General features: G+C 40.0%; 1 protein-coding gene across 1 annotated transcript; it reads left to right on the forward strand.

Annotated features, from left to right (window-relative positions):
• Nucleotides 1-4,343: 4,343 nt before the first annotated feature.
• On the forward strand, nucleotides 4,344-24,306 carry RAB32 (RAB32, member RAS oncogene family). The gene is made up of 3 exons (XM_041470105.1): nucleotides 4,344-4,768; nucleotides 20,289-20,566; nucleotides 22,777-24,306. The coding sequence occupies exons 1-3, from the start codon at nucleotides 4,540-4,542 to the stop codon at nucleotides 22,924-22,926; spliced, it is 657 nt and encodes a 218-aa protein (XP_041326039.1). The 5' UTR covers nucleotides 4,344-4,539; the 3' UTR covers nucleotides 22,927-24,306.
• Nucleotides 24,307-25,725: the final 1,419 nt, after the last annotated feature.

Here is a 25,725-nt window from a genome sequence, read left to right on the forward strand (position 1 = left end):
AACCTGCTCAGTCACAGTCTCCAAGCTCTGCATCCTCATATGCACAGGGAAATTGTCCATGTGTCATACATCCACTTTTCCAGCCACCCAGACCATCCCTTCAGCTATGAATTTGACTTCTAATGTAACTGCGGAGTAAGTTAAATGTATCCCTCTGCTTCAGGCAAGAATGTGCAGCTTTCCCTGGTCTAACTGGCTGAACCTGCTGCTGGTCCCTTTCTCACCACTGGCTGACAAGTAGAAACATGAAAAATCTCTCATTCACTTCAGAGAGAAAAAAGCTCAGAAGAATAGGAAAGTGAGTATGAAGGAAAGAAATCATATTAAAAAAAGGTAAAAAGTGAAAGGCCTAAACTGAGGTCAGGAGAAAAATAACATTCATAAGAAAAGAAAATAAAAATACAGGAGAAAAAAAAACCAAAAAAACAAAAAAAAAAAAAAAAAAAAAGAAAAAAAAAAAAAAAAAAAAAGAAAAAGAGGGCAAAAAGAAAAGTTGTTAAAGAATTACAAGAATTACAGCTGGTATGAAGAAAATAGAAGGGAGATAAGGCAAAATGGTGTGTAGAGGAAGTAGAGGAGAGACTAACATGGGAAAGATTAAACAGTCTAGAAGGAAGAGGGATACAAAAGCCATTACGGATCAGAAAAAAAGGAAGCTGAAGTGTTGTCTTACAAGCTAAACTATTTCACCAGTTCGTGTAACGATCACGAGGCTATTAAAATTTCTGTAGCATTTCCAGTGTCCAGCCAGTTCCTTAAATCCAGCTGCTGTTGGAAGCCAGTGTTCTGACATGTGGATAAACATAATTTAGTAAAGGAACCCAGTGGCTGGGCAGCCACTGGTTGCAACAAACAGCAATGGTAAGAAAAAAAAAATTCAGACCAAACTTCAGCCTTTAGGATGAGAGAGTACTAAAAGCCTGTTTTGTAAGATACACATTTCCTCATTCCTGAGACCTCCAGTGCAGAGAAAGGAGAAAGAAAAAACAAAACCCACCAAACCAAACAGCTTTTATTTTTTATTTGAAAGATGAAGCACACATCTTATTTAAAGGCAACCAACCAGATAAGCTAGGTAATATGGCCAAAAATAACCCTTTCCTGGTCTCTCAGTGCAGGCAGCTGAAGGTAAAATACTATGTTTTTATCCCAATTACTGTACCATAATGTCAATAGCCCTTGTTCAACAGAGTGTTTTTGTTGACATTCAAGTGACAAAGAGAAGTCAGTTAAAAAATAGAATTACATGTAAAAGACCAAATGACACAGAAATTACACTCACAATATGAAGATTACGTGGGTGTTGATTGTATTTTATTCTATAACCTCATGCATGATTGATTGCACTGCTCCAGAGACACAGGACTACAAATGACTGAATTTTTCCAAGCTGTTTCACACAGGTATCAGCCAGCTTGATGAAAATATTAACGAAATTAAGGCAAATTATTAGTTCAGGCAAGATCTACTGCTATATGTTTGGCATTATGTAACATAATTAGTACTGATTAAACTATTAATCATGGCAAATTATCAGTCACATTTTGCCCTTGCTTTTTTATACAGATGCCTCTGTGAACAGATGATGACTTTTATTGACTTCTTTGGTTTTAATATTGGCTCTAATCATTCCAAATAAGTATGTGAAGAATAAAATTAAATGACAGGCTTCTTTTGCACTGTTGATATAAAACTCAAGTATCCTGAAGAACTTGTATTCAGTTTACTACTAGTAGTACAGTTAGTAATAGCTCACTTACTAGATAGGATAACTCTATCCCAACCAAAACCAGAATATCTGTCTTGACTTGCTTGTAAAAAAAAAAGTGGAAGGAATGGAGGAAATAATGGGAGTAATTAATTTCTGTGGTGTCAATGAATTTTTACGACATGTAAAACAAAAAGGGTAGTAGGCAGGCCTAACAAATGGTAGGAAATACATACAGTTTTGCTCCCACCTGTGCAAGGGAAAACAATTTACCTAATGTTATGAGAGGCCTGCAGTCAGCATGCAAGCATTCCACACCCTGGCATATAATTACAGAATGTGCCTAGTAATCAATTAATACAACTCTCCCAGAAGGTAGGAAAGCAATGTAATTAGTGCATCACAGGTGAGAAATAAAAGCTCAAAGACTCCATCTAAGCCTGTGGAACAAGGCTCCTGTGTCCATCCTAAACCCCAGCCACCCTTACATGAGTATGTGACAATTCTTTTCCAACCCATTTTGATTCTTGTAAGACAAAGGAAAACTTTGGCACATATCTGGGGAGAAATTTCAGTGCATGCCAGGCAAATTTCCTCTCAGAATGGATGATTGTGTTGAAACAGACCTCAGTTTAGATACCGCTAGAGAGGTTTACCAGAACCCATAGTGGCTAAAGTACCTGTACCTGAAATAATATTGTCTCACATCTGCCTTCAACCTCCCGGATAAAAACAGTGTTGCTTGCTTATCTCATCTCCTGACAGAAACCTAGGCTGCCCAGTGCCTCCCTCCATCAAGAAAAAAATATAAAATTGTTTATAAGTTATAGTCTTCCCCCGGTTTATATTCTGGTATCATTACTGCTGGGCAAGTAAATACTAATTACAGCAATTGTCATGGAGTTAATATAGCATGACAAATGAACAAATTTACCAAACCAAAATCCCCAAACACAATTTTTCTCCAAGAATGCCTTCTTTTCTGGCCCTATTCTGCAAAACAGCTATTCTTTTTACCTGCTCCCATCTACACTGCATGCACCATCTCTGTGTGACATGGAAATACCCATTCTCCAAAAGCCACCTAAAGATATCTGGATCATTTTACTGAAGCCACTAATTTAAAGCATTGTAAAGAAATTAGTATGTGCAAAAAACTGTTACAGTATCAGGAGCAACTGATGGTTGTTTGACAGATGTTACCATGTATTTTATGTGCTATTTTCTTTCCTACTGGGGGTATCCCTTCACTGCTAGTCAGATCTTCCCTTGGGTTACCTGCCTCTATATACACAGGCTGTCCAGACAAGCCAGTAACATTTCCCATTTGGAGTGGTTGCCATTGCTCTCCAGCACAAAATAGTTTTGTTTAGGTATTTACATGATAAACAAGCATTACAGCATGGAGACACTACCACACAACTTCATTCTCTTGTTACTGGCACAGACACCTCAGGTTGTGTGTTTAATTTGGAGGGTACATTAGTAAAGATGTTTGTGTGGTTTTTTTTTTTTGGTTTTTTTTGTGGTTTTTTTTTTTTTTTTTTTTCCCCAGCACCTGTAGTCAGCACCCATAGTCAGCACCCATAGTACCACACGGTCCTAAGGTCAGGAAACTTGTTTTGTGTTGATTTCTAAGAAAGTGTCTGTTTCAGAGAGGCTGTGAATGCCCCATCCCTGGACCTGGATTTGAGCAATCTGCTCTAGTGGAAGGTGTCCCTGCCCATGCCAGGGGAGTTGGGACTGGATTATTTTTAAGGTTCCTTCCAACCCAAACCATTGCACGATTCAATGTTTGGCTAGGGTAATTTTTAAAACAACCAGAGAACAACAAAAATATTTTTATTAGATCAATTTAGGAACAGGAGGGAACCAAATTTAGCTGTAGGTGTTTGATGGCAATCCTGTGGATGAGGAGGTGATTTCTTCCTGCTCACCCGAACCTTTTCCGCAGAGCAGCCACTGCTGCGTCACTGCTGCCGCCTGAGCACGGCCCTGTTTGTCCCGGAGGGGCTCAGCAGAGCCCTGTTTGTCCCGGGCGGGCTCAGCACGGCCCGGCCCGGCCCGCACGCAGCCCTAGGCCGCACTGCAGGGCCTGCGAGAGCGGGGAGGGGGCCGGGGCGCAGCACCGTGCACCTACAGCTCCCCAAGCTGGCTCCCGGGAAGGGAGGCTGGGAGCGAGCACGGGCCACTGGAAGGCTTCCATCGCCACGCATCCTGGTAAAGCCCTCTGTCCCACGGACCTCTCTGCCATAAAACACTCTTTGCCGGACGGTGGGGAGAGAACCCGGCTGCTTTCAGAGACTTCACCGGGAGAAAACTTCACTGCCGCCGCCACCACCACTGGAAGCAAAGTACCAAAGAATGGTACGGACAGCTGACACTTTCCCAACCCAAGCCCTCTTCTGAAGCTCAGCCCCCGCTAGGGGCACACCGCGCTGTCCTGCCGCTCCCAGCCCGGCCCGCCCGAAGCAGCTGCGGAGGAACGCCTTCCTCCCGCTCTGGCCCTTTCCCGTTCCCACCTCCCAGCCGGTGTCCCGGAGCGGCGAGGCGGGCCGGTCCCTCTCCCCGCCCCTCCCACCGCCCTCCCCCGGGCCGCTATAAGCCCGCGGAGTTTCCGCGTCCTGTGACTGCAGTCAGGTGGTGGCTGAGGTTCCCCGCTCCCTCCCACCCGCTGTCCCACTTCGTCTTCCCCCGCCCGGCGAGGGCTGGCCCTGCGCGGAACCGGCTGGGGAAAGTTGGAGGAAAGTTACTGCCTGGGAAAGTTTAGAAGTGGGAGAGCCGCGGCCCCGGCAGCCCGGCCTCTCCGCCGTACTCCGCGGGAGGGAGGGATGGCCGGCGGGGAAGGAGCGGGCAGCGGCGTGCCGGAGTGCCGGGAGCACCTCTTCAAGGTGCTGGTGATCGGGGAGCTGGGAGTGGGAAAAACCAGCATTATCAAGCGCTACGTGCACCAGCTCTTCTCCCAGCACTACCGGGCCACCATCGGCGTGGATTTCGCGCTCAAAGTCATCAACTGGGACAGCAAGACCCTGGTGCGGCTGCAGCTCTGGGATATCGCAGGTACGGGACGGGCAGGGTGCGCCCGGACGGCGCTGGGAATCCGGCTGTCGGCGGCCCGGCGCACGGCCTCTGCGGAGAAAAGCGTGTTTTGGCTGGGAAATATCTCTTCTTGTTTTTTTGTCTTACCCCTATTATAAGCAATCTCTCATTATTGCCCTTGAGGTATGAGTAGAGGAAGGACTTGATGTTAGAGTGAAGTTTTTCACTTTTTACAGGCTTTGCCCTCTCCCGTTAGCAGACTTGGTGGGGTTCTTGGCTTGGCCCAGGGTTTTACAGCAGTCCTCCAACTGCTGCTTTACTCTCACTGCTGGATCCAGGGCTCCGGGAGTGTTCCTGCTCATACTGCTCCTCCTGACCTGCTTGTCTGGGTGGTGGCGGCAGCCTTGGTTTTGGCTGCTGCTGAAATTAACTCAGGGTTATGGCTCTGTAATGCATCTAATGCACCATGCTTTACAGGTTAAAGGTAACTCAAACAGCTAAAATTTTCCTCAAAGGAAGAATGCTTAAGCTTTGTGTGCTTGGAGTCACCTGGTTAATTTAAAAGTAGTTTTCATCCCTGCTGCACTGAGTGAGGGAATGGAACTTCTGTTATGTTTAGTTCTATATTCAAATGACAAATTTGTGTATTAGAAGCATACTATGAGCACATGGAAGCAGAAAAGTCCTGTCCTTGTCCAAACCATGCATTATTCTTTTCCTAGATATGATTCAAACCTGTTCTTCAGCATCTCTTTTTTTCCAAGACTCAAACTGTATACATATCATGGTTAACTTTGCTTATGCTGTGGTGTCAAATGCCACAGAACAATCTCTGTTTTGCTGTGGTCTCTTAAGAAGTCTGTCCCTTAGCTCTGTAATCACCTTGGTTGGTATTGCACCTCTAGTTTTGTGTGCAGCCCAGGTGTTACCCTGCAGCTCTCCTCATCCCTGTCCACCACCCTCAGAATATCTCCTTGGATCTGAAGAAGCAGACTTTATTTCAAATTCTAGTGTTTAAACTTGCACTGCTGGAAGACCCAAGGGAAAAAAGTCGGTAGTTACTGTCGACTTTATGCTTATCAGTGGAAGCTCAGAAATGAGGAAGTGTGACATGTGGCTGCTGTAACCCTGTGACAGACCAGCTGTACCTCAGCTCCTGGTGGTCTTGCTCTAAAACGCTTCAAATATGATTCCTCAAATTGAAAAGCCTTTGTACTGCCATATGCTGAAATATACCATGGATCTTTCTGTTGCTGGCCTGTAGGGCAAATGAAAATATTTTCTAATTGCTGTTTTGAAGAGCAAGTGAGATGTTGGCAAGCTTTCTTTTCTGATGTGTTCCTCTTGTGAATCAGTTTTAAATTTCTGTGTCTCAATTAACAGTATCAGTACAAACTACTACAATCCTCTGGGTATATTTAGCGAGCCCGGGGTTCCAAAGATTGAAGAGGGGAGGCTGTTGGCATCCTGGCGTTTGGCAGGCTGCCATCCTTGTGTTTGACTTCTCAGCCCTTCATTGCTCAGACTTGGGTAGGCTGAGTGCTTTGCCAAAGCAATCAGTTTCAACAGGATAGGTAGAAACTTAGCTTTAACTTGTCACAAAGTTTGGACAGAACCTATTTACAGCTTGGGAAGTTCTATCAGTACATCCATGCATTCATGTCATGATCCAGAAGACAATATTTTTCATTCTTGATTATTGCCCTTGGAGTATTTTTGACACTACTAGCTGAAGACTAAGTGAAGAGCTGCTGATAAATTCCTGGAAGCTTGTGGTAAATTGGTTGAAGAATTAAGTTGATTGAAGAATTAAAATTTTTCCTGTCACTGTAATATTTTTCCTATTTTATAAGACTTTTACATGAAACTCCTGACTAGTCTTTCCCTAGCAGAAATTAAAAAGGAAGATACAACTGTTCTGCAGTTTGCACTCCAAACTCTTAGTCTGCTGTGCTAGTTTAGGGTTTTCTGTTTCCAAAGGGCTGGGGGGGATCTTGCCCAATGAAAAAAAAAAAAAAACCAAAAAAAAAAAAAAAGACCAAGAAGAGAAGTAATCTTGGTGATTTTTGATTGGGTTGTGATGAGCCAGTGTGACAGCAACAATTTGGACTCCAATAGCCTTTGACATCTGAGAGTTAATTAGTAAAATAAAGAGTATTTTAGTATTCTTAAGGGTATTTGGTCTTAAAGCTGCTGAAGTCCTCAGCCTGGGAGTGTGTTCTGCAGGTGTATATGTGTACAATCAGGAATATTTCTAAATACGTCAGGATGTTAATAGATTTATATTGAAGCTATTAGTTCAAGAACCAGATTGAAGGTGGCTTCTATAATCATAGACAACATTCTCTAAAGTGCTTTATTGAAGTGTAGCAGTGTCTGAGCATGTGATAGTCATCCCTTTTTAACTCATCAGCCCAGCTGTCTTCTGGCTTTCAACAGCTTGTAGATAATTTTGCCTGCTGGTGTGTGCAGACAAACGGCTTTAGATCTCTTGAAGAGATCTGAATCTTATGGTAAGTAATGTTACATGTGACTTCCCTGCAAGCAATATAGTGCTGGCATTCTGAGTTTATTTTGATATATTTAAAAGGCTGTTGAATTAAAGTCTTACCCTTAAGCATAGAATAGGATGTTATTTTCACTAGATCAAAGCTTGTACATAACAGCTCATCGTAAGAAGCTTTCTTTAAAGAGCTGGGTCTAAAGTTTTGTACCTAAGTCAATGATAAGAACTGACCCTGTAGTTCGTGCATCAGCTTAAGATCATAATGAAGATACTATACTGCTTCTGATTTGATTGTAGGAAAAGTGATGAATGTTGTGCTGTTTATTGCAATGCAGTAGGTTACTAGATTACTCCAATTTCTTGTGCTAGCTGACATTGTTTTGGTTTTGGGTCTTTTTTTTTTTTGTGATTAGATAATTCTGTCAAATAGAGCATGACCATGTTACACTGCTTATGCTTTTTCTTTTTTCTGCTGAAAATATCCCTCTTGTTGTAAGGTACAAAGTAATGCAAATTCTTGCAGCAGCATCAAAGGGGAAGGGATGTAAAATAATGAAGAGGGAGAAAGGTTACTGTTGTGCCTAAACATTTGTATTTCAGAGACAGGTTGTTTTAGTTTTTAGACACAGGTTGTAACTTCTTAAAGATGGTGGAAAAGCTTGAGAGTAAGACTGATCAGTCACTGTCAAATCATCTTGGTTACAGCATAAAGAAAGAAGCATTCTGAAAGAAGGTGAACAGATTGTGTGTTCATGCAGGAACTTTAGCTGCCCTTCGGCATTATTATTGTTTTGGTTTTTTTTTTGTTTGGTTTTGTTGCTTTGTGTTTTGTTGCTTTGTTTTTATTTTATTTTGATGCGTGAAGTAATGGAAAATTATCTTTCTGGATAAATTCTGAAAGTGTTAAAGCATTGATCAAAGGGCATAAATGATTGGCAAAATAAATAGGATGTAGGAATGAGACATTGTGGTAAAGAAATGCAAACCAAAGAAATCTTAATGATAGGGAAGTGTTTTTGTAGTCTATTTCAAAACAGTAGAGATTCCTACTTGACAGGTGTGCTGTTTTAGTGAGCACTGCACTGACCACAGTGTGCTCAGGAGGTGTGTGTGGCATATTGATGAAGCTGTCAGGTGATATTGAAAGAGCGCTTAAAGGATTTTCAGTATTATAGAAACTTTTGAGCTGATCTAGTAAAACCAGCAACTGTGTTAGTCGCTGCTTTTGTGCTCATGTTGACTATCACTGTCACTCACATCAGCCTGTATGAAGTGCAGTTTGCTGGAGAGCAGGAGTGGTAAAGATCATAGATGGTGGCTTGAGTTTGGGTTCTCATGAAGAATGTCACTAATGGCAACTGGTAGATGAATTTTTAAAGCTTTTTCGAGGAATTCTGAATTAACTTTTGTGTAATAGCATTCTTCTTACAGGATTTTATTAAGATTTCTTTGTGTAAATATTTATTAAAACTGAAGTAATGCTTTAACTGGCACAGTATGTCTATGAAATTGGCCAAACAGAAGAGGACTCATTATACTTTGGTACTGTAAACATGGTCTAAAGGATTTCAAGAGCTGAATGATAAGCAGTGTGTAGCATGTAAATTTGATACTAAAATCTTGCATGTCTCCTTGAGAGGAACTGAACTGTAACTTGTTATAAGTATATACAGGTCCCCCAGAGGGTGGAGAAATCAGATTAAGTATTTTGGTTAAATACTAAGTTGAGGAAGAGCTGGAATAACCTGTCTTTTGTATGAAGAAAAGTGTTAAGATATGTGAGTTGATGTTAAGAGCAAGTTAACTTTCTAAGTAACTTTGAGGCTTATCTATAGGAAGCCATGAAAAATGGGAGAGAGTACAGGAAACTGTGGATATGGTTGACTTTCAAAGGCATCCAGGCAGTTAGTTATAGTATGTGAGATAGTTTACTTCCATGTAAAAACCCTAGTTTCAAGCAGCTCTATGTTCCAGTTAGTCTGCACTTGTGCTGCTGGCGTGTGGCTGCCAAGTTGCTTCTGTGTACTGGGGCGTTAGCTTGTTTCCTGAATTAGGGACTGATATTATTTTTTTAAATAAGGTCTAAAGCAAGTGTTAAGTGATGTTAATACATCCCTGAAAGTCTATAGGAAAACAACCAGAAAACTTCTGCTGTTCCATATCCCTACCTGTGCCAGAGGCATGTATGCTCTCTCCTAAGTGTGGAGAATTTGGAGGCAGCAGTCTCTAAAAGTAGTTAAGATATTCTTGTTACAACTTGTCCTTAGCCACAATGCATGTTGAAGGGATTAAAATGGCAACTCTTGCAGAAAAAAACCATGAAAAAATTGCTTAGCTATGTGCCTGGTACAAGTAAGCATAAGGTGAAGGCAAGACAATCCAGGCATAACCTTCCCTCAAATGTGGGGATTTTTTTTCTCACCACTATAAATAGTCTTAATGAGTGAAGGATGTGCACATAAATAACCATATCAGAAATGGATGCAGAACTTGGAATTCAGAGATTTTTCAGAAACTTGTAAGTTTTCTGAGGTTGTTTCCTAGTTTATATGGTGATGGAGGTTCCAGGAGCAGTCTTCAGGTGGAGACTCATTTTGCTTATAGCTGAGGCAGGTCAGAAAGCTCCCAGCCAAGGCTGGGGAATCTTCTTGGTGATTATGTCTGCAGACTCATGAGATATGAAAGACTTAATTTCTGACTGCTTCCTGCTCACACATGTTTAAATATAAAACTCATGACAGAAAATTTGCTTAAGGGTTGTGCTTACTGGAAACATGCAAGACTAGCAGATAAAGTTTGGGGATGGGAAGTAGAAGGCCTGCTCATGTAGATTTTGAACTCAGAGGCAAGAAACAGTACTGAAAGTGTACTTTGTTTCCTTCTAGAAACCACCCCTCTGTGGGAAATCTTGTGTGGGTGTCCTTTCTTGTGACTTTTCTGGAATAACTGGATTTGGTTTATGAGCTTTCACTTCAGAATGACTTGCTGTGTTTGGAGCTCTACAGCTAAATATCGGAATAAGTTCTGAATGGGTTTAGCTTGGGGTTTTGGTGTTTTTCAAACTTTCAGACATCTCTGAATACAAACAGATTCTGAATGTTTTCTTTTTTGGGAGTCCTGTTTAAATGTGCTTTTAATGAAATGTATCAAGGTTTGAGGTATGATTGTTGGTATAATGAAGGAATTTCCATGTCTTATCAGTGGGGTACCAAAGCATTCATAATGGCAAAGGTTCTTTTGCTTAGTACTGTTATGTAGCCACTCAAACTACGGTATATGTTATCTTGAACTAAACCTATAACCATTGTGTTTGATTGAATTCCATAAGCATATGGGAAATGCTACTGTCTTGGTGTTGTAAGATAGTCTAGGTGGTAATTTTGATTATGCAAGGCAGGACTGTTCAGTTAAATGGGAGAACTGAGAAGATGTTCTTTGATTGTCTTGGAAATGAGCATAGAATTTCCTCATAAGGTGTTTCAAGAAGTTCTGTGAGAAATGGGGTTAAAAATGCGATCCTAAAAGGCCACCAGATCTAGTACAGGCTTAAAATAAAGTTCAGTGTCTTTATCTTATGGGTACTTTTAATTCCTGTCAACAATGGAAAAGCACATTGTGCTTGAGCATCTATTCACTATGGAATAGATGGTGCTTCAGCCTTCTTTTCAAACACATGTCACACAGCAGTTGCTCAGAAGTTTTGTGCTTCCTACAAGATCACAATAAAAACTCTTTCCTAGTACTCTAATACAGAGAATAAGGGATGGCTGAATGGGAATACATCAAATGGACAGGGGAAATCTACCTTAAAGGCAAACAATACCTGAATTCTTACGTGCAATACAGTAGATAGGAGGAAAAATAGTACATAGAGCTCAGCATAACTAATTTTTGGATTAGTTTGTAAAACTGGAATACTTTGCAGAAATTATAATCTTACATGGGTCACCCACTTTTCTGAAGGCAAGTATTATATTCCTGTCCTTCATATAATACTGACTCAAGTAGTCAGAAATTAAGCTGGTTTGACAAGTCAAGCACATTGCCCTTCAGAGACAAACTGGTGCAGACAATGTTGAATATACACTTTTCTCTTAATGTATGGCATTCACATGAATGTAAATCAAGCTTTATCAACTCTCCTTGCATCTTCAGAAGTTGCAGGTTGAGTCTTGGTGCTTGACCTTATTTACCTCTCCACTTTGCCTCTTGCCAGTTTAGTTTCCTTTAGGTGCACGTTAGGACAGGGTGTTGCCAAAGTGCATATCCACAAGTACAGTTTGAGTTGGCAAGTGCTATAAAGGGCTAATTCTCAACTTATGGCATAAAGCAAAGAAAATAATCTTAGCTGACTGGTTCCAGAAAAGGTATTAGCATGCTGTAAAAAATAAGATTTTTCCTCTCAGTGGTGAGTGAGACTACTGGATTCAGTCTCACAGCTGTCAGACATACCCTCCATGAATTCCAGTGGTAACCACTGCGTTGCTTTTGCAGTCTGCTGTAAATGGTTCCCTCCAAATACTTGCTTCAGAGGTTCAGAATGTTAGAAAGAAGTGGTTTGCAGGAAGGGAATGTCTGTTTATATTTTTGCATGGAAATATAGGAATACCTCTTGTGAAATTCCTGCAGATTTTAGAGCTAGCATGACCAGCAGTAAGCAGTGACTACAAAGCACAGCATGCTTCTCAAGCTACTGTGGTACAATGTTCAGTATTCAAAGATCTCTTCTGGCTATGGAAACACAAAAAGAGGATAAATGGAGTGTGACTATGCTTTGAGAAATGGAAGGATTTCAGGGCTTTATAGAGCTTGCTTAGAAATAAATGTCTTAACTATCTAGAGAAGGCTGGCAAACTCACAGTAGCAGAGGCTTCTACTTTAGCAGGTAATGAAAACAAATATTCCTTATTGTATGGATTTTAGCAGCTTTTCAAATAATAGGTTGAGAAGTAGTCTCTGACTGTCACTGCAAACAGCGTATGGGAACTTGTTGTCTAAATGCTCCAAGCTAAGAGTGCTGGGTAGAGCCAAGTGGCAGCAATTTGATACAAAATTCCAATCACACACAATGTGCCATGACACATTGACCATTTTAGAGATTAACATTTTTTCAGTCTCGTGATAAAGTTGTTCTGGAGACAAACTGACTTTAGAATTGTTCTCCTGTGTGCTGTGAAATGCTGTAGTGCCATGCAGCATCACTGTGAAGTACACAGTGCAGCTCTGGCTGCAGGGCAGCACACCAAAGGATATGGATCAGAGAATGGCAGGCATGAAATAGCTTAACTCTGGCAGATGACTTGTTTGGGTAAGTCTTGCTAAAGCAAGATAGGAAGTACCAAATTATGCTGTTGCTGGCACTAATTGGACTATGTCAACCCCTTTGAATACTAATGCAGGGGAATTGTTCTATACATGCTGCATTTGACAGCTAGTTAGAAATTGTTTAGCTTGGTCACACTCTGATTTTCTGGGGATTGAAATCTAGTGCTTAAACAGGGACTTTGTCTCTCACTTGCTGTTTAGCAAAGATGCAAAAAAAATAGGTGGATTTACAAACATGACTGTCATACTGCTGCATAAAATACACGCGATGTTGGACAAAACCCATTGAACTCTTAAGTGCTGGGTGTTGCCTCTCAGCTTTTTAAAGACAGAATGGTAAGTTGCTGAAGTCAGTTTGGACTATTAAGTAATTAGATTAGCCCAAGACTACAGGCAGCAATGAAAGTTTCAGTCTTGCTGTAAAATTCCCGGTGAGGGCTGTGCAATTATTTGAGGGAAAACTTTCTGTCTTTGTGGGAGAGAATGGCATGCCTTTTCTGTTAGGTTGGTAGAAGCGATCATAGCTCCTGGTGGAAATCCGGCGCCTAGCTTCCAGCACTTGCCACCTCTGTGCTCTTGCTGTTTCATGGGTAGTGTACAGGACTGTCCTGTGTTAAAGTATAATGATAGCAAGCAGTGAATGGAAGGACTAGTCATTGATTTTGAAGTTGAATGTAGTGAACAAATTGTTAGTTTAGAAACTGGCTGTGTTGGGAAATGGAACTTTAAAGAAAACTGCTTCCTAACATTTCAGAATGAAATAGCGACTTCTGTGAACATACTTTAATACTTTGTGATATGATCTAAATAATCAAAAGACTGCTGCACTTAGGCTGATATTCATCAGTAACTCTTCAATGACTACAGAGTCTCTCATATACTGTGTCTGTACAGTATATTGTCAGTGTCATGCCTCTGACACTGCATTGTTCAACAGAACTGCTTCAACTGCACCCCGCAGCTTTCTAATATAGACATAATCAGGGGATCAAAGGTTGTCCCTTCTGATAAGGTGTGAGTCAGTTGAACAGGGTTTAACTGGCTTTTGCCCTGAAGACTGTTCTGAAGCATTTAGGGAAGGGTTAGTGTAGGGAAGAGGTCCATCTAGTGGTCAGTTAACTTACCCCTGCACCCTTATTAAGAAAGGGCACTAGCAGTTGTAGTTGTCTGAGGCTCCTTTTGTCTGTTAGAAACTCTAAGCACTGCAGGCAGTGAGGCTATTTCTAGTACTTGTCTCATACAGGACGATATAATATTCTAGTAATTCTCACTTCCTAGCCTGTGTGTTTGTCACCAGAACCACAAATATATGTTTTCACAGTGGTGGGAAGTAAAAGTCAAGCTGGATGTTCCTTAACACTGACAGGTTTCTAACATCTGCTAGAGCTGCTATTGTCATAGAATCACAGAATGGCTTGGGCTGTAAGGAACCTTAAAGATCATCCAGTTCCAACTCTGCTGCCATGACCATAGGTTGCTCAGGGCCCCACCCAACCTGGCCTTTAAACATTTCCAGGGATGGGGTATTCCCTGGGAAACCTGTTCTGGTGCCTCACTACCATGACAGTCAAGAATTTCTTCCTAATATCTTATCTAAACCTACTCTTAATTTAAAAACATTTCCCCTTGTCCTGTCAGTCAGTACATGCTCTTGTAAAGAGCCCCTCTCTGTATTTCTTGTAGGGCTCCCTTTAGGTACTGGAAGGCCTCAGGTCACCCTGAAGCTTTTTATTCAGGCTGAACAACCAGCTTTCTAAGCCTGTCTTCATAGGAGAGGTGCTCCAGCCCTCTGATACTCTTCATGGCCTGCCTCTGGACTCACTCCGACAGGCCCATGTCCTTATGCTGGGGATCCCAGAGCTGGATACCACACTCCAGTTGGGGTCTCACAAAGACAGAACAGAGGGGCAGAATCAACCTCCCTTGCCTTGCTAGCCACGCTGCTTTGGATGTAGCCCAGGATACAAGGATTTTTCTGGGCTGCAAGTGCACTTTGCTGGCTCATGTCCAGCCTCTCATCTACCAGCACCCGTTAAGTCCTTGTTGGCCCAGCTGCTCTCAGTCTGTTCATTCCCCAGCCTGTGCTGAGACCCCTACCCAGTTGCAGCACCTTGCACTTGGTTTTGTTAAACCTCCTGAGATTCCCATAGGCCCATTTCTCATGTTTGTCCAGGTCCTTCTGGATGGCATTCCATTCTTCTGTCAGCTGCACTGCTTGGCTTGATGTAATCTGCAAATTTGTCCATCATTAAATAAATGCATAGTTCAACACTGCTGTGGTTTTAACTTGTGGCAACTTTACACTTATAGCTTAAATGGATAAGACTGAAGATGGGGAGCCATCTGGTATTAAGTCTTGGAGTCTGTCTGCTCTCAATCTATGGTTGCTGTCTGTGGAAAAAAGCAGGTAGATGCACTTGAACATGGGCTGTAATATTGATAGTGTTTTGGTTAATCTACTTCTTGCAGAATAACAGAGCCAGTCTAATTAGGTAAGACAGTTCTGGGACAAGATGTGGTGGTTTGGGGAGATGGGGGATAGCTGTCAGCAGTGGTAACTTGCCAGTAACATGTTTGTGTCTCTCTAAAAAGGAACTTCAGTCAACTCACACCTGACCCTGGTAATGCTAAAATGTGCATTAGATATCTGGAGAACTGGGAGATTGATCCTCAGGGCAGTTCTGGATATTTGCTGTGTTCAAATCCAGCTGGTATCCAAAGTGTGGTCTTTTCCTGCCTGTGGCCCTTGAAGGGCTTGGGTGAGTTTTGAAAGTGACAGTAGTTCTAACTCAGAGGATTGAACTATGTTCCCAGCCATTTTGGATGGGGATTTAGTTTAAATCTAGTTTAACTAAACTTACATCATCACACTGGATGACAATAACTTTACTGAGAATTGGAACTGTAAATATGGAATTGTCACTCAGGTGTTCCTAGAAAAAAAAGCTTTTGTGTATTAGTTGATATAAACTGCCTATTAACTCGTTAATATAATAAGTAGTCTGGGGAAAGGAAGCTTGACAAACTCATTGTGCATATCCAGCAGTCATTTGTACATTTAAATTGCTTTTTCTAGCCCCAGTTCCCATAATGTAGGAGGAGTTACAAGTTGAAATTGAGTGAAATAATAGGAGTCTAGGGTATCTTTTTTGCTAAATATTCACAAGAACTGCTACAATGGTAAGTCACACTTCTGTAATAAACAGGACACGTGTTTCTCCCTTACACTGGGAAAGACTGCTCTAGAAACTCTTTAAAATGTACTTTAAGGCAAGGTTACAATGATAACTTACCTTTTGCAGGAAAGTAAAGGACAAATATAAAGCTTCTAATGTTAAATCTTAAATTACAGCCCATAATTTCTTTCGTGTAGTTTTTAACTTACATTCCACCCCCATTACAACATAAACTGGGGAGTAAGAATAGCTCCCAAGTTCTAATACAGTTTTACACTCAACTTTATTCCTGTGGTGCTGCTGGAGGGAAGTGGACGAGTTCCTGATGCATGTCATTGTGCAAATATTTCACTTAAGGTTGTTGCAATTACTGGAAAATATGATGACAATAGGTGCTGAGTCATTTTGATACGAAAACTGTGGTTAGAGAATGCAGAACTTTGCATTACATGAAGTCACTTCCATACCCCCAAATTAAACTTCTGATCCCTGTCCTGTATCTTAGCTTCTCATTTACACCTGAACTACTAAAAAGACATACTTTAGTGGCATCAGATTTATGCCTAGTCAGTCACTGGACCTATCAGAATGATCAGTCTTGTGGTGTCCTTTCTATATTGCTGTACTAAGCAATTAGTTATCTTCCTGCTCTCATCTTTCTAAGATTATACACATTGGGGATTTTAAGTCTAGTTTAATCTGATCACTTTTAGCCTTTTTCTTCTTTGGGGGTATGATCTACTTTCTGTACTGCTCAACACTATTGTCACATATGGAGAAATGACCATAGCAAATATCTTGCTGGATAGAGGAAGGGGCATGGCAAATCTCTGAACAGTGCATTGTAGAAGTTGAGACATTTACTTTTAAGAACAAAAAGAATTATGTTCAACTTTGAGAATCTGGAGGATTAGTGGTTTTTTTGCAAGCAGAAAAGTGCTTGCAAAAGCTCTGCCTGAAATTACTGTTAAATTTTCAAAAGGTTGTCTAGAATGCTCTGCATCTTAGACAAGAAGGTCAGCAGTAATTACATGACTGTAAAGAAAGTCCACTCAGTTTAAACTGAATTCTTTTCCTGCCTCATGTTGTATACCTTTTACCAAACAAAACTCTTACCTTCTGGGCAGGCCATGTCTTGTTGCTTCTGTCTTTATATGAAATAGTATATCCATCTTCATTAGGCTCCAGACAAGATGAAAGAGCTGTTGCAAGGTAGTATTCAAGTCAGGTTTATTGTTAGTGGATGTGAATTCTAGAGGTGAAAACAGCTCTATAATAACCTGGTTTGGGTTACTCTAGAAAAGGGAAGCACTCATGTTGGGTGGTATTTGGCATATTTATTAATATGTTATATTATTTATTATATATTAAAAGGCTTTAATCTCTAAGAATCCAATGCTGTTGAGCTTGTGTGTGTTTAAGGGTAAAAGATAGCAAATCTTCCTAATATAAAGCTTTAATCTAGTAAGTAAAAATAGAAGCTTTCATGCTGATACGCACATCAGTTTTCTACTTTCACCCAAATTAAAACTGTGGAAGAATATGTATTGATGTTTTTCTAAATCTAAAACTCATACTACAAGAGAGATAAGAGTTGCTGGAAATAAGAGTTAAATGATTGTTGTGGGCAGCCAAAGCCCATGGTTTATACTGAGGCTGCTGTAGAACACCAAACAACATGCTGACTTCCATTCCTAGCAGGACTTCTGTCTTCTTACACTGTGAGCAGCCACTGTACAAGGCTAACCTTGGCTGACTCCTCAGGCTTGGTTCTGAGCTGTGCTTTGTAACTTTGTTTCTTTGGAAGCTATATGTAACACTGTACTAATTTCACCATTTTGTATGCCTTAAATGTGCTGTTGTGAGTGTTTCAGGAATGGTTATTGCTATAGGAGGCTCGTATGGCCACCTTGTCAACTATTTTTGTCTTCACAGCTGTTTTGGATGGAAGAGCAATAGGCAGGAAGGGATTCAGTCAATGATAATATCCTTCACTGTGCTCAGTGATTGCAGCCTTGTTTATGTACAGCATGCACAGCTATCTGAGAAATGGTTACTGCCTGATGACCTTTTCTGAAATTGCTAAATAACTTAGTTTTCATATGTAGTGATCATGCTCTGTCTATTCCTTCTGGTAATCTAGCAAACCTTCCTGCAACTAACCAGTACGACTTGATTTTCTTATGTAAATGTTCATCAAGTATTTGGAAAAGCAGCCTTAAGTAAGCTGAAAGCCTCCCAGCTCTCCAGCCACTGAATAGTGATGACTAATGGGACTGTTTCTCTTGCTGCTTCAGATTCATGTTCAGTCTCATGTAAATAGCAGCAAGTGGTGTTCAATTCTGGACCATTTCAGGGCTGAATTGAAGAACTCTTTCTGTAGAAGACGGAGGTTGGTACAGGGCATTGTAGACCTTGAGATTACACTGTTTGTTTTGTGGGGCTGTCCTTTGGTGTCAAGGGATATCTCCCTGCATTGGGTACTGGAGTCAGTGCTTTAGCATAGTCCAAGGTGTTCCCATGTGGCAGGAATTGGTAATGAAACTGACAGCTCAACAAAGGAGGAACTTGAGAAGGAGCTCCTCAAAGGTGCCCTGTGCAGTGACTGGCTTAACGTAAGTAAATTTGACTGTGCGGAACTCCATTAAAAAAACTTGACCAAAAGTCCCAAACCCAAAATCCCTACATTCTAAGGGTAAAGTTTCTTTAAATGTGACATCACTGACAGGCAGAAGTAGTAAAAGCCTTCTGATCTAACTCTTCCCTAATGGTACTTGATTAGTGGAAACAGTGGTCAGTGGTATAGTTTATAGTAAGGCTATTCTAAAAACCTCTTTTAGGCATGAAAGTCCAGCCTGGGGAGACAATGTGAATTACTTGTGTACTCTGTTTACGAGAATTGTATTAGCAGTGTGGCTTTTCCAGAGGCATAGTCACAGAGATGCAGGCTTGGTGCCTGACTTGTTGCATGGCCTTAAAGTCCATGACATAAATGCTGCTTTAAAACTTGAGTTTTGAGTATGAAGATAAGAGCTTTCTTCTTAGATCCTGCTTGTTCTTACACAAGATGTAGTGGAAAAAATAATGTCATCTCCATTCTGAAGAATATGCTGGGTAGTGATGCTGTTTTCTGCAGCATCGTAGTTTAAAGTGAACAGACAGAAATAAAGTTAGCTTCTTTATAGTTCTTTGGCTCTATAATGTGGCTGCTGCTGTTTTCAGGCCATTCTAGCAGCTGCTTAGGCAATCTTTTCTGAAACTGTCTGTAGGCAATGAGCTAATCATACTCTGAATTACCGACATTAAAATGAGGCAAATGAGCTGGAAAAGAACAGGATCTCTTGTCAACTTCATTTATTGAATTTTGGTCTCTTTCTGAGAAGGTGATACACACCCAATTCTCCTTGTATCTGTTTGTCCTTGCTAATCAAAGGTGGACTTGAATGTTTGTAAACAGAGGACAACTAGGTTTCCAAATACAACTCTTCCTTTATCTGTTTTTAAACCTCATATGCATGAAAAGATAAAAGCTCAAGTGATGACACACTGTAAAACTAAATCATAGAGTTCAGGGACTGCTTTTCCCAGTGGAGACTTCCAAGCAAAGCAGAAAGCTATTTTAGTAGCCCAGACTTTCCAAACAATGTGGTAGGACTTGATACTGCTAGACACACTCAAATGTAAACACACCATGATAGTCTGACCTTTCAAACAGAAGAAAAAGTGAACTGGCACACTAATTCTATATTTCAGGTATTCTGGCTGAAGTAGTTGTGCTTAATAAGAAAAGGCTTTTTTTTTTTTTTTTTTTGAGTTTTCTCTGCTTATGGGCAATTCATTTTTTTTCCTGGATTTTTGTTGTGAATAACTGTACTTTAACTGTTCTTGTTTTAAATCCTGGGATTGCTGTAGCACTTCTACAGTTGAAAATTAATCCAGAGTAAATCTTAGACTTGAAAAAATGAAGTCAAAGTTAACAGATTTAGCCAGAACTGTTAAGCTAATAGCTTCTTTTGAACTTGTCCCTAAGGAAAAGTCTGTAATATAGGTGACTTCTTCAGAAGATGCTTTGAAGGCTGTTAGCCTTGAAGCTTGCAAAACCCCTTGTTGCTCACCATTCAGCAAAAGGTTGAGTATAAGTCTTTAGCTGAAGCAACTAGATTAAGATACAAGCCTTAATATTCTTTGATGAAATAATTATTTGTGTACAGCTGTGTTGGTAGTGGTTTAGGCATTACTTCTCAAAGAACTCTACTCAACAAATAAGTTGACTATATAAGTATAGAAATTAAGGTGTTTTTTAAGAAAAATTCCAAGTCGTAGTTGGGACTGCAAACTACTTTAAGCATCTGACATGTTATAGTATACATAATGGCTGTTACAATGAACTTGGGTCAGATAGAGGAGACAATGTTTTATGCTCTAGGTGACTAGACCCAAATGCCAAACTTCTATGGATTAAGCTGGTACACTAATCTGTTTACACTGAATACAGTTCAATATAAATGTACTCTGTGACTGTCCTCTCTTTTAGGCCAGGAGCGCTTTGGAAATATGACCAGAGTATACTACAAAGAAGCAGTTGGTGCTTTTGTGGTCTTTGATGTCACAAGAGGCTCCACTTTTGAGGCTGTTTCAAAATGGAAGCATGATTTGGACAGTAAAGTACTACTTCCCAATGGCAGCCCCATCCCTGCTGTTCTCCTTGCAAACAAGTGTGACCAGAAGAAAGATGGCAGCCAGAATCCCTCTCAAATGGACCAGTTCTGCAGAGAAGGTGGCTTTGTTGGATGGTTTGAAACATCTGCCAAGGTGAGCTTAATAGGGAAATATTTTTAGTCTCTTGAATATTGGCATAAGAAGGATGAATAAAATCATGTAGGAAATAAAGTTATAGAGTATAGGAAGTAGGAGTCAAATCCAGCAAAATTTGAAGTGATGTGCAGGCTACCTTCATTCCTGAAGAAGATGAGGCATATATGGTTTAGATTAAAAATTAACTCGAATTCAGAGCATCTTGAAATTATCTGGAAACCTTGATTATCAGAGTTTGATAAGTTTTCATCTTGCATGCATGTGGATCAGTCATTCTTTAGATGTTAATACAACTTAATGCTGATTAAGTAGTATTACTTAATACTACTCCCAAAACATACAGGTCATCTTTAGGTGCAGGCTTTTAAATTGCATTTTCTGTTGTCACTGTTTTGTGTAGGAAACAGCAAGATTTGAAGTGAAGAAACTATTTGCTTACTCATTACTATCTACCCACAGTGTTGCTTAAGCACTTTTCTATTTTACCAGGCAATGTCAAGACTGAACTGGAGAAAAATTGTTCTGTGTAGTAAATTAAGTTGAGAAAGACAGCTGCTTTATTCAGTTAACTTTGAGTAGTCATGTATTGTACAGTTTTAGTCTACAGACATTTTGTCAATGCACAGATTGAATTGGCAGCAGCTTAGCTGGAAGTGAAACCCAGTATTTCCTTAAAGCCCAACTGATTCTTAAAATTAAGGACTCCTCTAGATGAGGACAGTGTGGCTGACAGACCAGATTACTGGTCTGGCTGGCAAATCCTTTATAAAGTAAGATAGGCCTCAAGGTCCCACTTTTCCCTTGTCTTGCCTATTTCCTTCAGCTGCTGCTGCTGAAATGTTACACAATGATCTTTAGACAACTTTTAAAAAGCAAAGCGTCTCTAAGACTATAAGAAACAAAGTAACAAGTTGTTCTTTGTTTACTTTAACAGAAGGATACACAGTTAAAGGAATTAGTTAAATTAGCTAACAATTTGTAAGCATTTGAAAAGATATTTCCAAACTCACCCATCTGTTACTAAAAACTCTATTTTTAAGGCTCTTTATGCTGAAAAAGAATACCAAGATTCTGCTTTCGTAAAAGTTTTTCCTGAACCTTTACCTGCCTGTAATACTGCTATGTATAAACTGCATTATGGCTTAAGAGTAAATGCCAGTAACATTGGAAAAAAATCTGATGTGAAATTCTAGTGACAACTTGCATTTTAGGTGGCATTTAAGATGGGAAAATGTAAAACAAGGTTCTCGTTGTAGAAAATAATTGTTGTAGAGAAAAATCCATCCAGATCTCTTGTAGAGAAAAATCCAGGCAATAAGTTCTAGCTTAGATATTAATTGGCTTGTTTAGAGCTCTGAAGAGTTGTAGTTGAAACAGCAAAAATTTAGGACAACTGTCTCATTTTCTAAGCACACCAAAGTAGTTTATGGTTTTAAGTCCTGCCCACTTGGATATCCTATTAATCTGCTTTTGCCTTTCTGTTGGAACTGATAATTGCATCTTCAGTCATCAGTAATATACTGGGCTGGTATTTCCTTTGGAAGCAAAGATGAGCAATTCCAAACATGGCATCCCTGTGCGGCCAGATGGCCCAGCCAGGTCAAATCTGTGTCCAGAGAATCAGTTTGGACCTTCAGAAACTGGGATATTCTGGCAAAATACATCTCTAAGTATCCTGCACACATACCTTCTTTAGGGTGTATGGGAAGGGACTTTTCCAAGTATGCACAGGAATATGTAGAGTAGCTGGAAGAGGCACTTGAAAATAGTTGTGATTTTAAGGATCATGGAAAAGATCCTCTTATTTAAGTGCATCCAAATTCCATCAGAAACAGAAAAAGGCTCCAAAAGGTAGGATGATACTACAGATTATATAATTGCCTGGGATCTTTCCTGATGAAGAAATGCACTTAGGCATTTGTCAGTCTTCCAAATAGAGGTGACACTCATTCCCCTGAATGCCTACTAGATTAGAATCAGATTTCAGCTTGTAATATGGATGAATAATTTTGTCTCCAACCTTTCTGCTAATTTATTCAGAAAAAGAAGTGTGAGCAATGACTTCTTGCATCTAAACTGTTTGTGTTCTGCTGATGAGACTGAAGAATTATTTTCTTTTTGGATAGCTTTAGGAAAGTGTGACTGTTAATAGGAATGTGTGACTGTTTCAAAAAGATCACTGACTTCCTTGCTTTCAACATTTTTAGGACAACATCAATATAGACGAAGCTGCTCGATTCTTGGTGGAAAACATCCTTGCCAATTACAAAACCTTTCCTAATGAAGAGAATGATGTGGGGAAACCAAAACTGGACCTAGACCCATTGAAAGCAGAGAGTAAATCACAGTGCTGCTAATGCTACCACCGTTCAGTAGATGTGATGGGATGAGCAGCAGGACTTCGCTTTAAATCAAACTGCTGCTATGGTGCTGCATTGTGACAATCCATATGGGGTGTCTGGTACTATCTGAATTGGTGACTCATTTGGGTGTTTACATATTCTTGTTTAGCATGAAACTGAGTATCTTGTGAGTTATCATTCCACTTGCTTGAGTGTCTGCATCTAAGTCTGATTAGTGTCTTCTTACTTGAGAACATAAGGTAGTGTTTACACTCCTAAAAGGAACAAAGACAACATTCAGTGTCTAGTTTGCTTCTAGGACATATGCTACATTCCAAATAGGACTCACTTTTAGGTGACTAGACTCTTGCACCTTTAAAGTCAACTTTTCTTTTGTCACCATTTATGTCCCACTTGAGCCTTCTCACCAGCACAATTGTCCCTATTTATTATCCCCACCATGAGGATCTGTCTCTTTGTTAGTTCTCCTGGATCAAGACATCCCAGAAATCTTCAAGGGGCCAAGGACAGATGGGAGGTATCTTTCCTAGTGTGATCACTAAGATTGAGTGGAGTAGATGGCTTTTACCACTGAGTATGGTTGTTATTGTGTTTAACAAGGGAAAGACATTGTTATAGAGATACTAATAAAAATGCGTCTCCAGCAATTTAAGGCTGAATATTTTAAGCTAATACTTTACATATGAAACACATTAATGAATACAGTTGTACTGCTGGCACATAGTTATGGTAACCTCACCCCTATGCACATCCAGAAATAAGCATCTAGTAACTTTTTCATGCACTAACACTGAAAACTTTACCAAGAGTACAAAAAGTATCTTACTGTCCTGTGATGATCAACTTTTTCTTCTGTCTAGAGATGGTTCTGAATACCATGAGCAAGGAGAGAGGTCTTGAGGGAAATAGCTTAATTGGTTCATGCTAGTCTGTCAACCTTTCTGCCCAAGCTCTGTCAGTTTTAGAACTCTTTTGACTGCTTTGAACTAATGAACTGGCTTACCAGTTTGTAACTGTATACTGAGATACTTATGTTTTTGTTATAATACTCATGTATTTTTGGCAGCAAATGAAGTTCAAAAGGATTAGAGATATTTCATAGTTCTTGAATGTGTTTTGGAACTCTGGCTCTGATTGGCTCAAAGGCTTTGAAGCTCCTCTTTATTTTAAGGGTTTCTTTTGTCCTGGTACCTCATTGCTATTGACTTCAGAAGTCTTACCTTGCTGGGTTTGATGGTGCTGATGTTTGGGTAAACATCAGAATTAGGTTTATGCAGGATTTGATATACTTTAATCTGTATTGAGATTTCTTAGGCTGTCTTTTTTTCTAAAAAGTAACATACTTTTTAAGAGTTAAATAAATATATTTGGGCATGTTTTTGTGTGTTGGTGTATGCTTTTGAGAACATGAATCCTCTCATATGTTCCACCCTATATTCAAATACTTTCATTGACATTTGAAAACAACTTTATCTTCTAGTATGTGCTATGTTAAAGAATTATTTCAAGTTACCACAGCAAGGCTTGGCATAAATCAAAACTGGGTTTATTAAGCTTAGCATCCTAAGACAATTCAGATGAAAGGGATCTTAGGATGTCCTCTAAGCCACTGTCTTTCTCCAAGCAAAGTCATAGCACAGTGCTTAAGCATTCATGTGGTCTGGTGAGTGGAGACTGTATGGCCCTGGGAAAGTTGTTCAATGTCTGACTTTCTTTGAGAGTTGAAACTATCACAATATTCCTATTCAATCACTTGAATAACTCCATTTTGACTGTAAACTCACTTTTGATGTTTAATCTCTGCTGTACTGTCTTTTTTCCAACTTCAATTAAAGCTGCACAAATGTAAATGCCAACTTTACTTCCACAGGAAGTTTCCCCAGCTATAGTGGATTGTGGTGGTTTTTTTTGTTTTTTTTTTTTTTTTTTTTTTTTTGCTTTAGTGTTTAGATTCAACAGCAAAATGGAGACCAAACTCAAGCTTTGTGACTGCGTGACTGCATGAATCTCATCTGGGTCCTGTCACTGATAATATAATCCTATGCAGGTTATTTTCAAGAATGTCTAAACTTTTTCTTGAAGAGTTACCACTGCTATATTTAAGCACTTTCTTTATTTTGCGTCTTCTAAACCTCTGCATGAATATAGAAAGGACATGACTCCAAAACTGGTGGAATAATACTGGTTTAGATACAGGTTGTTACTACTGAGGCCAGTAGTATAAAACTACCTGCAGGATGTAGTTTTTAAATTTTTTTTTTAATCTTGTGTCACTTGTCTGAGGAAAAGAATTGGTGCTTTAATAGAATGCTAGTCTTGCTTTATGCTACAAACTGCATTCTCACTATCCTGTGGAGAGGGAGCACTGTGACATTTAAGACTGTGCTGCTGGATTGGAAAAGCTGATCCAGTCAGAACAAGAAAACTAAGAAAAGACTGGCTTGAGGAAGGCAATGGTAGTGTCTCCCTGGTCGAGGGAAATGGGACTGCAGTTCATACAGAAGTGTATAGGTTAGTTAAAATAGTCATGAAGCCCTATCCTCATTAACCCAAAAACATTGATTTGGAAAAATATGTGGAAGACAAAGAGTGACTTTTTCAATACAGGATTTTCTGATGTATCTTAACTGCAGTGCTAGGAAAATATTAGCTATTCCAAGCTCCAGAGTTGTGTTTAAATTTTGTGTCAGGTTTGTGGAGTTGTACTAGCTCCTTAGATTGAACAATTTGTTCCTCTATAATAATTAATCTGTGGGGAATAGCTTAAGGCATTCCTAGAGACCCAGTACTTGA

Source organism: Pyrgilauda ruficollis, unplaced genomic scaffold (genome assembly GCF_017590135.1).
Source record: "Pyrgilauda ruficollis isolate IOZ18807 unplaced genomic scaffold, ASM1759013v1 scaffold24, whole genome shotgun sequence".
Lineage (NCBI taxonomy): Eukaryota > Metazoa > Chordata > Aves > Passeriformes > Passeridae > Pyrgilauda > Pyrgilauda ruficollis.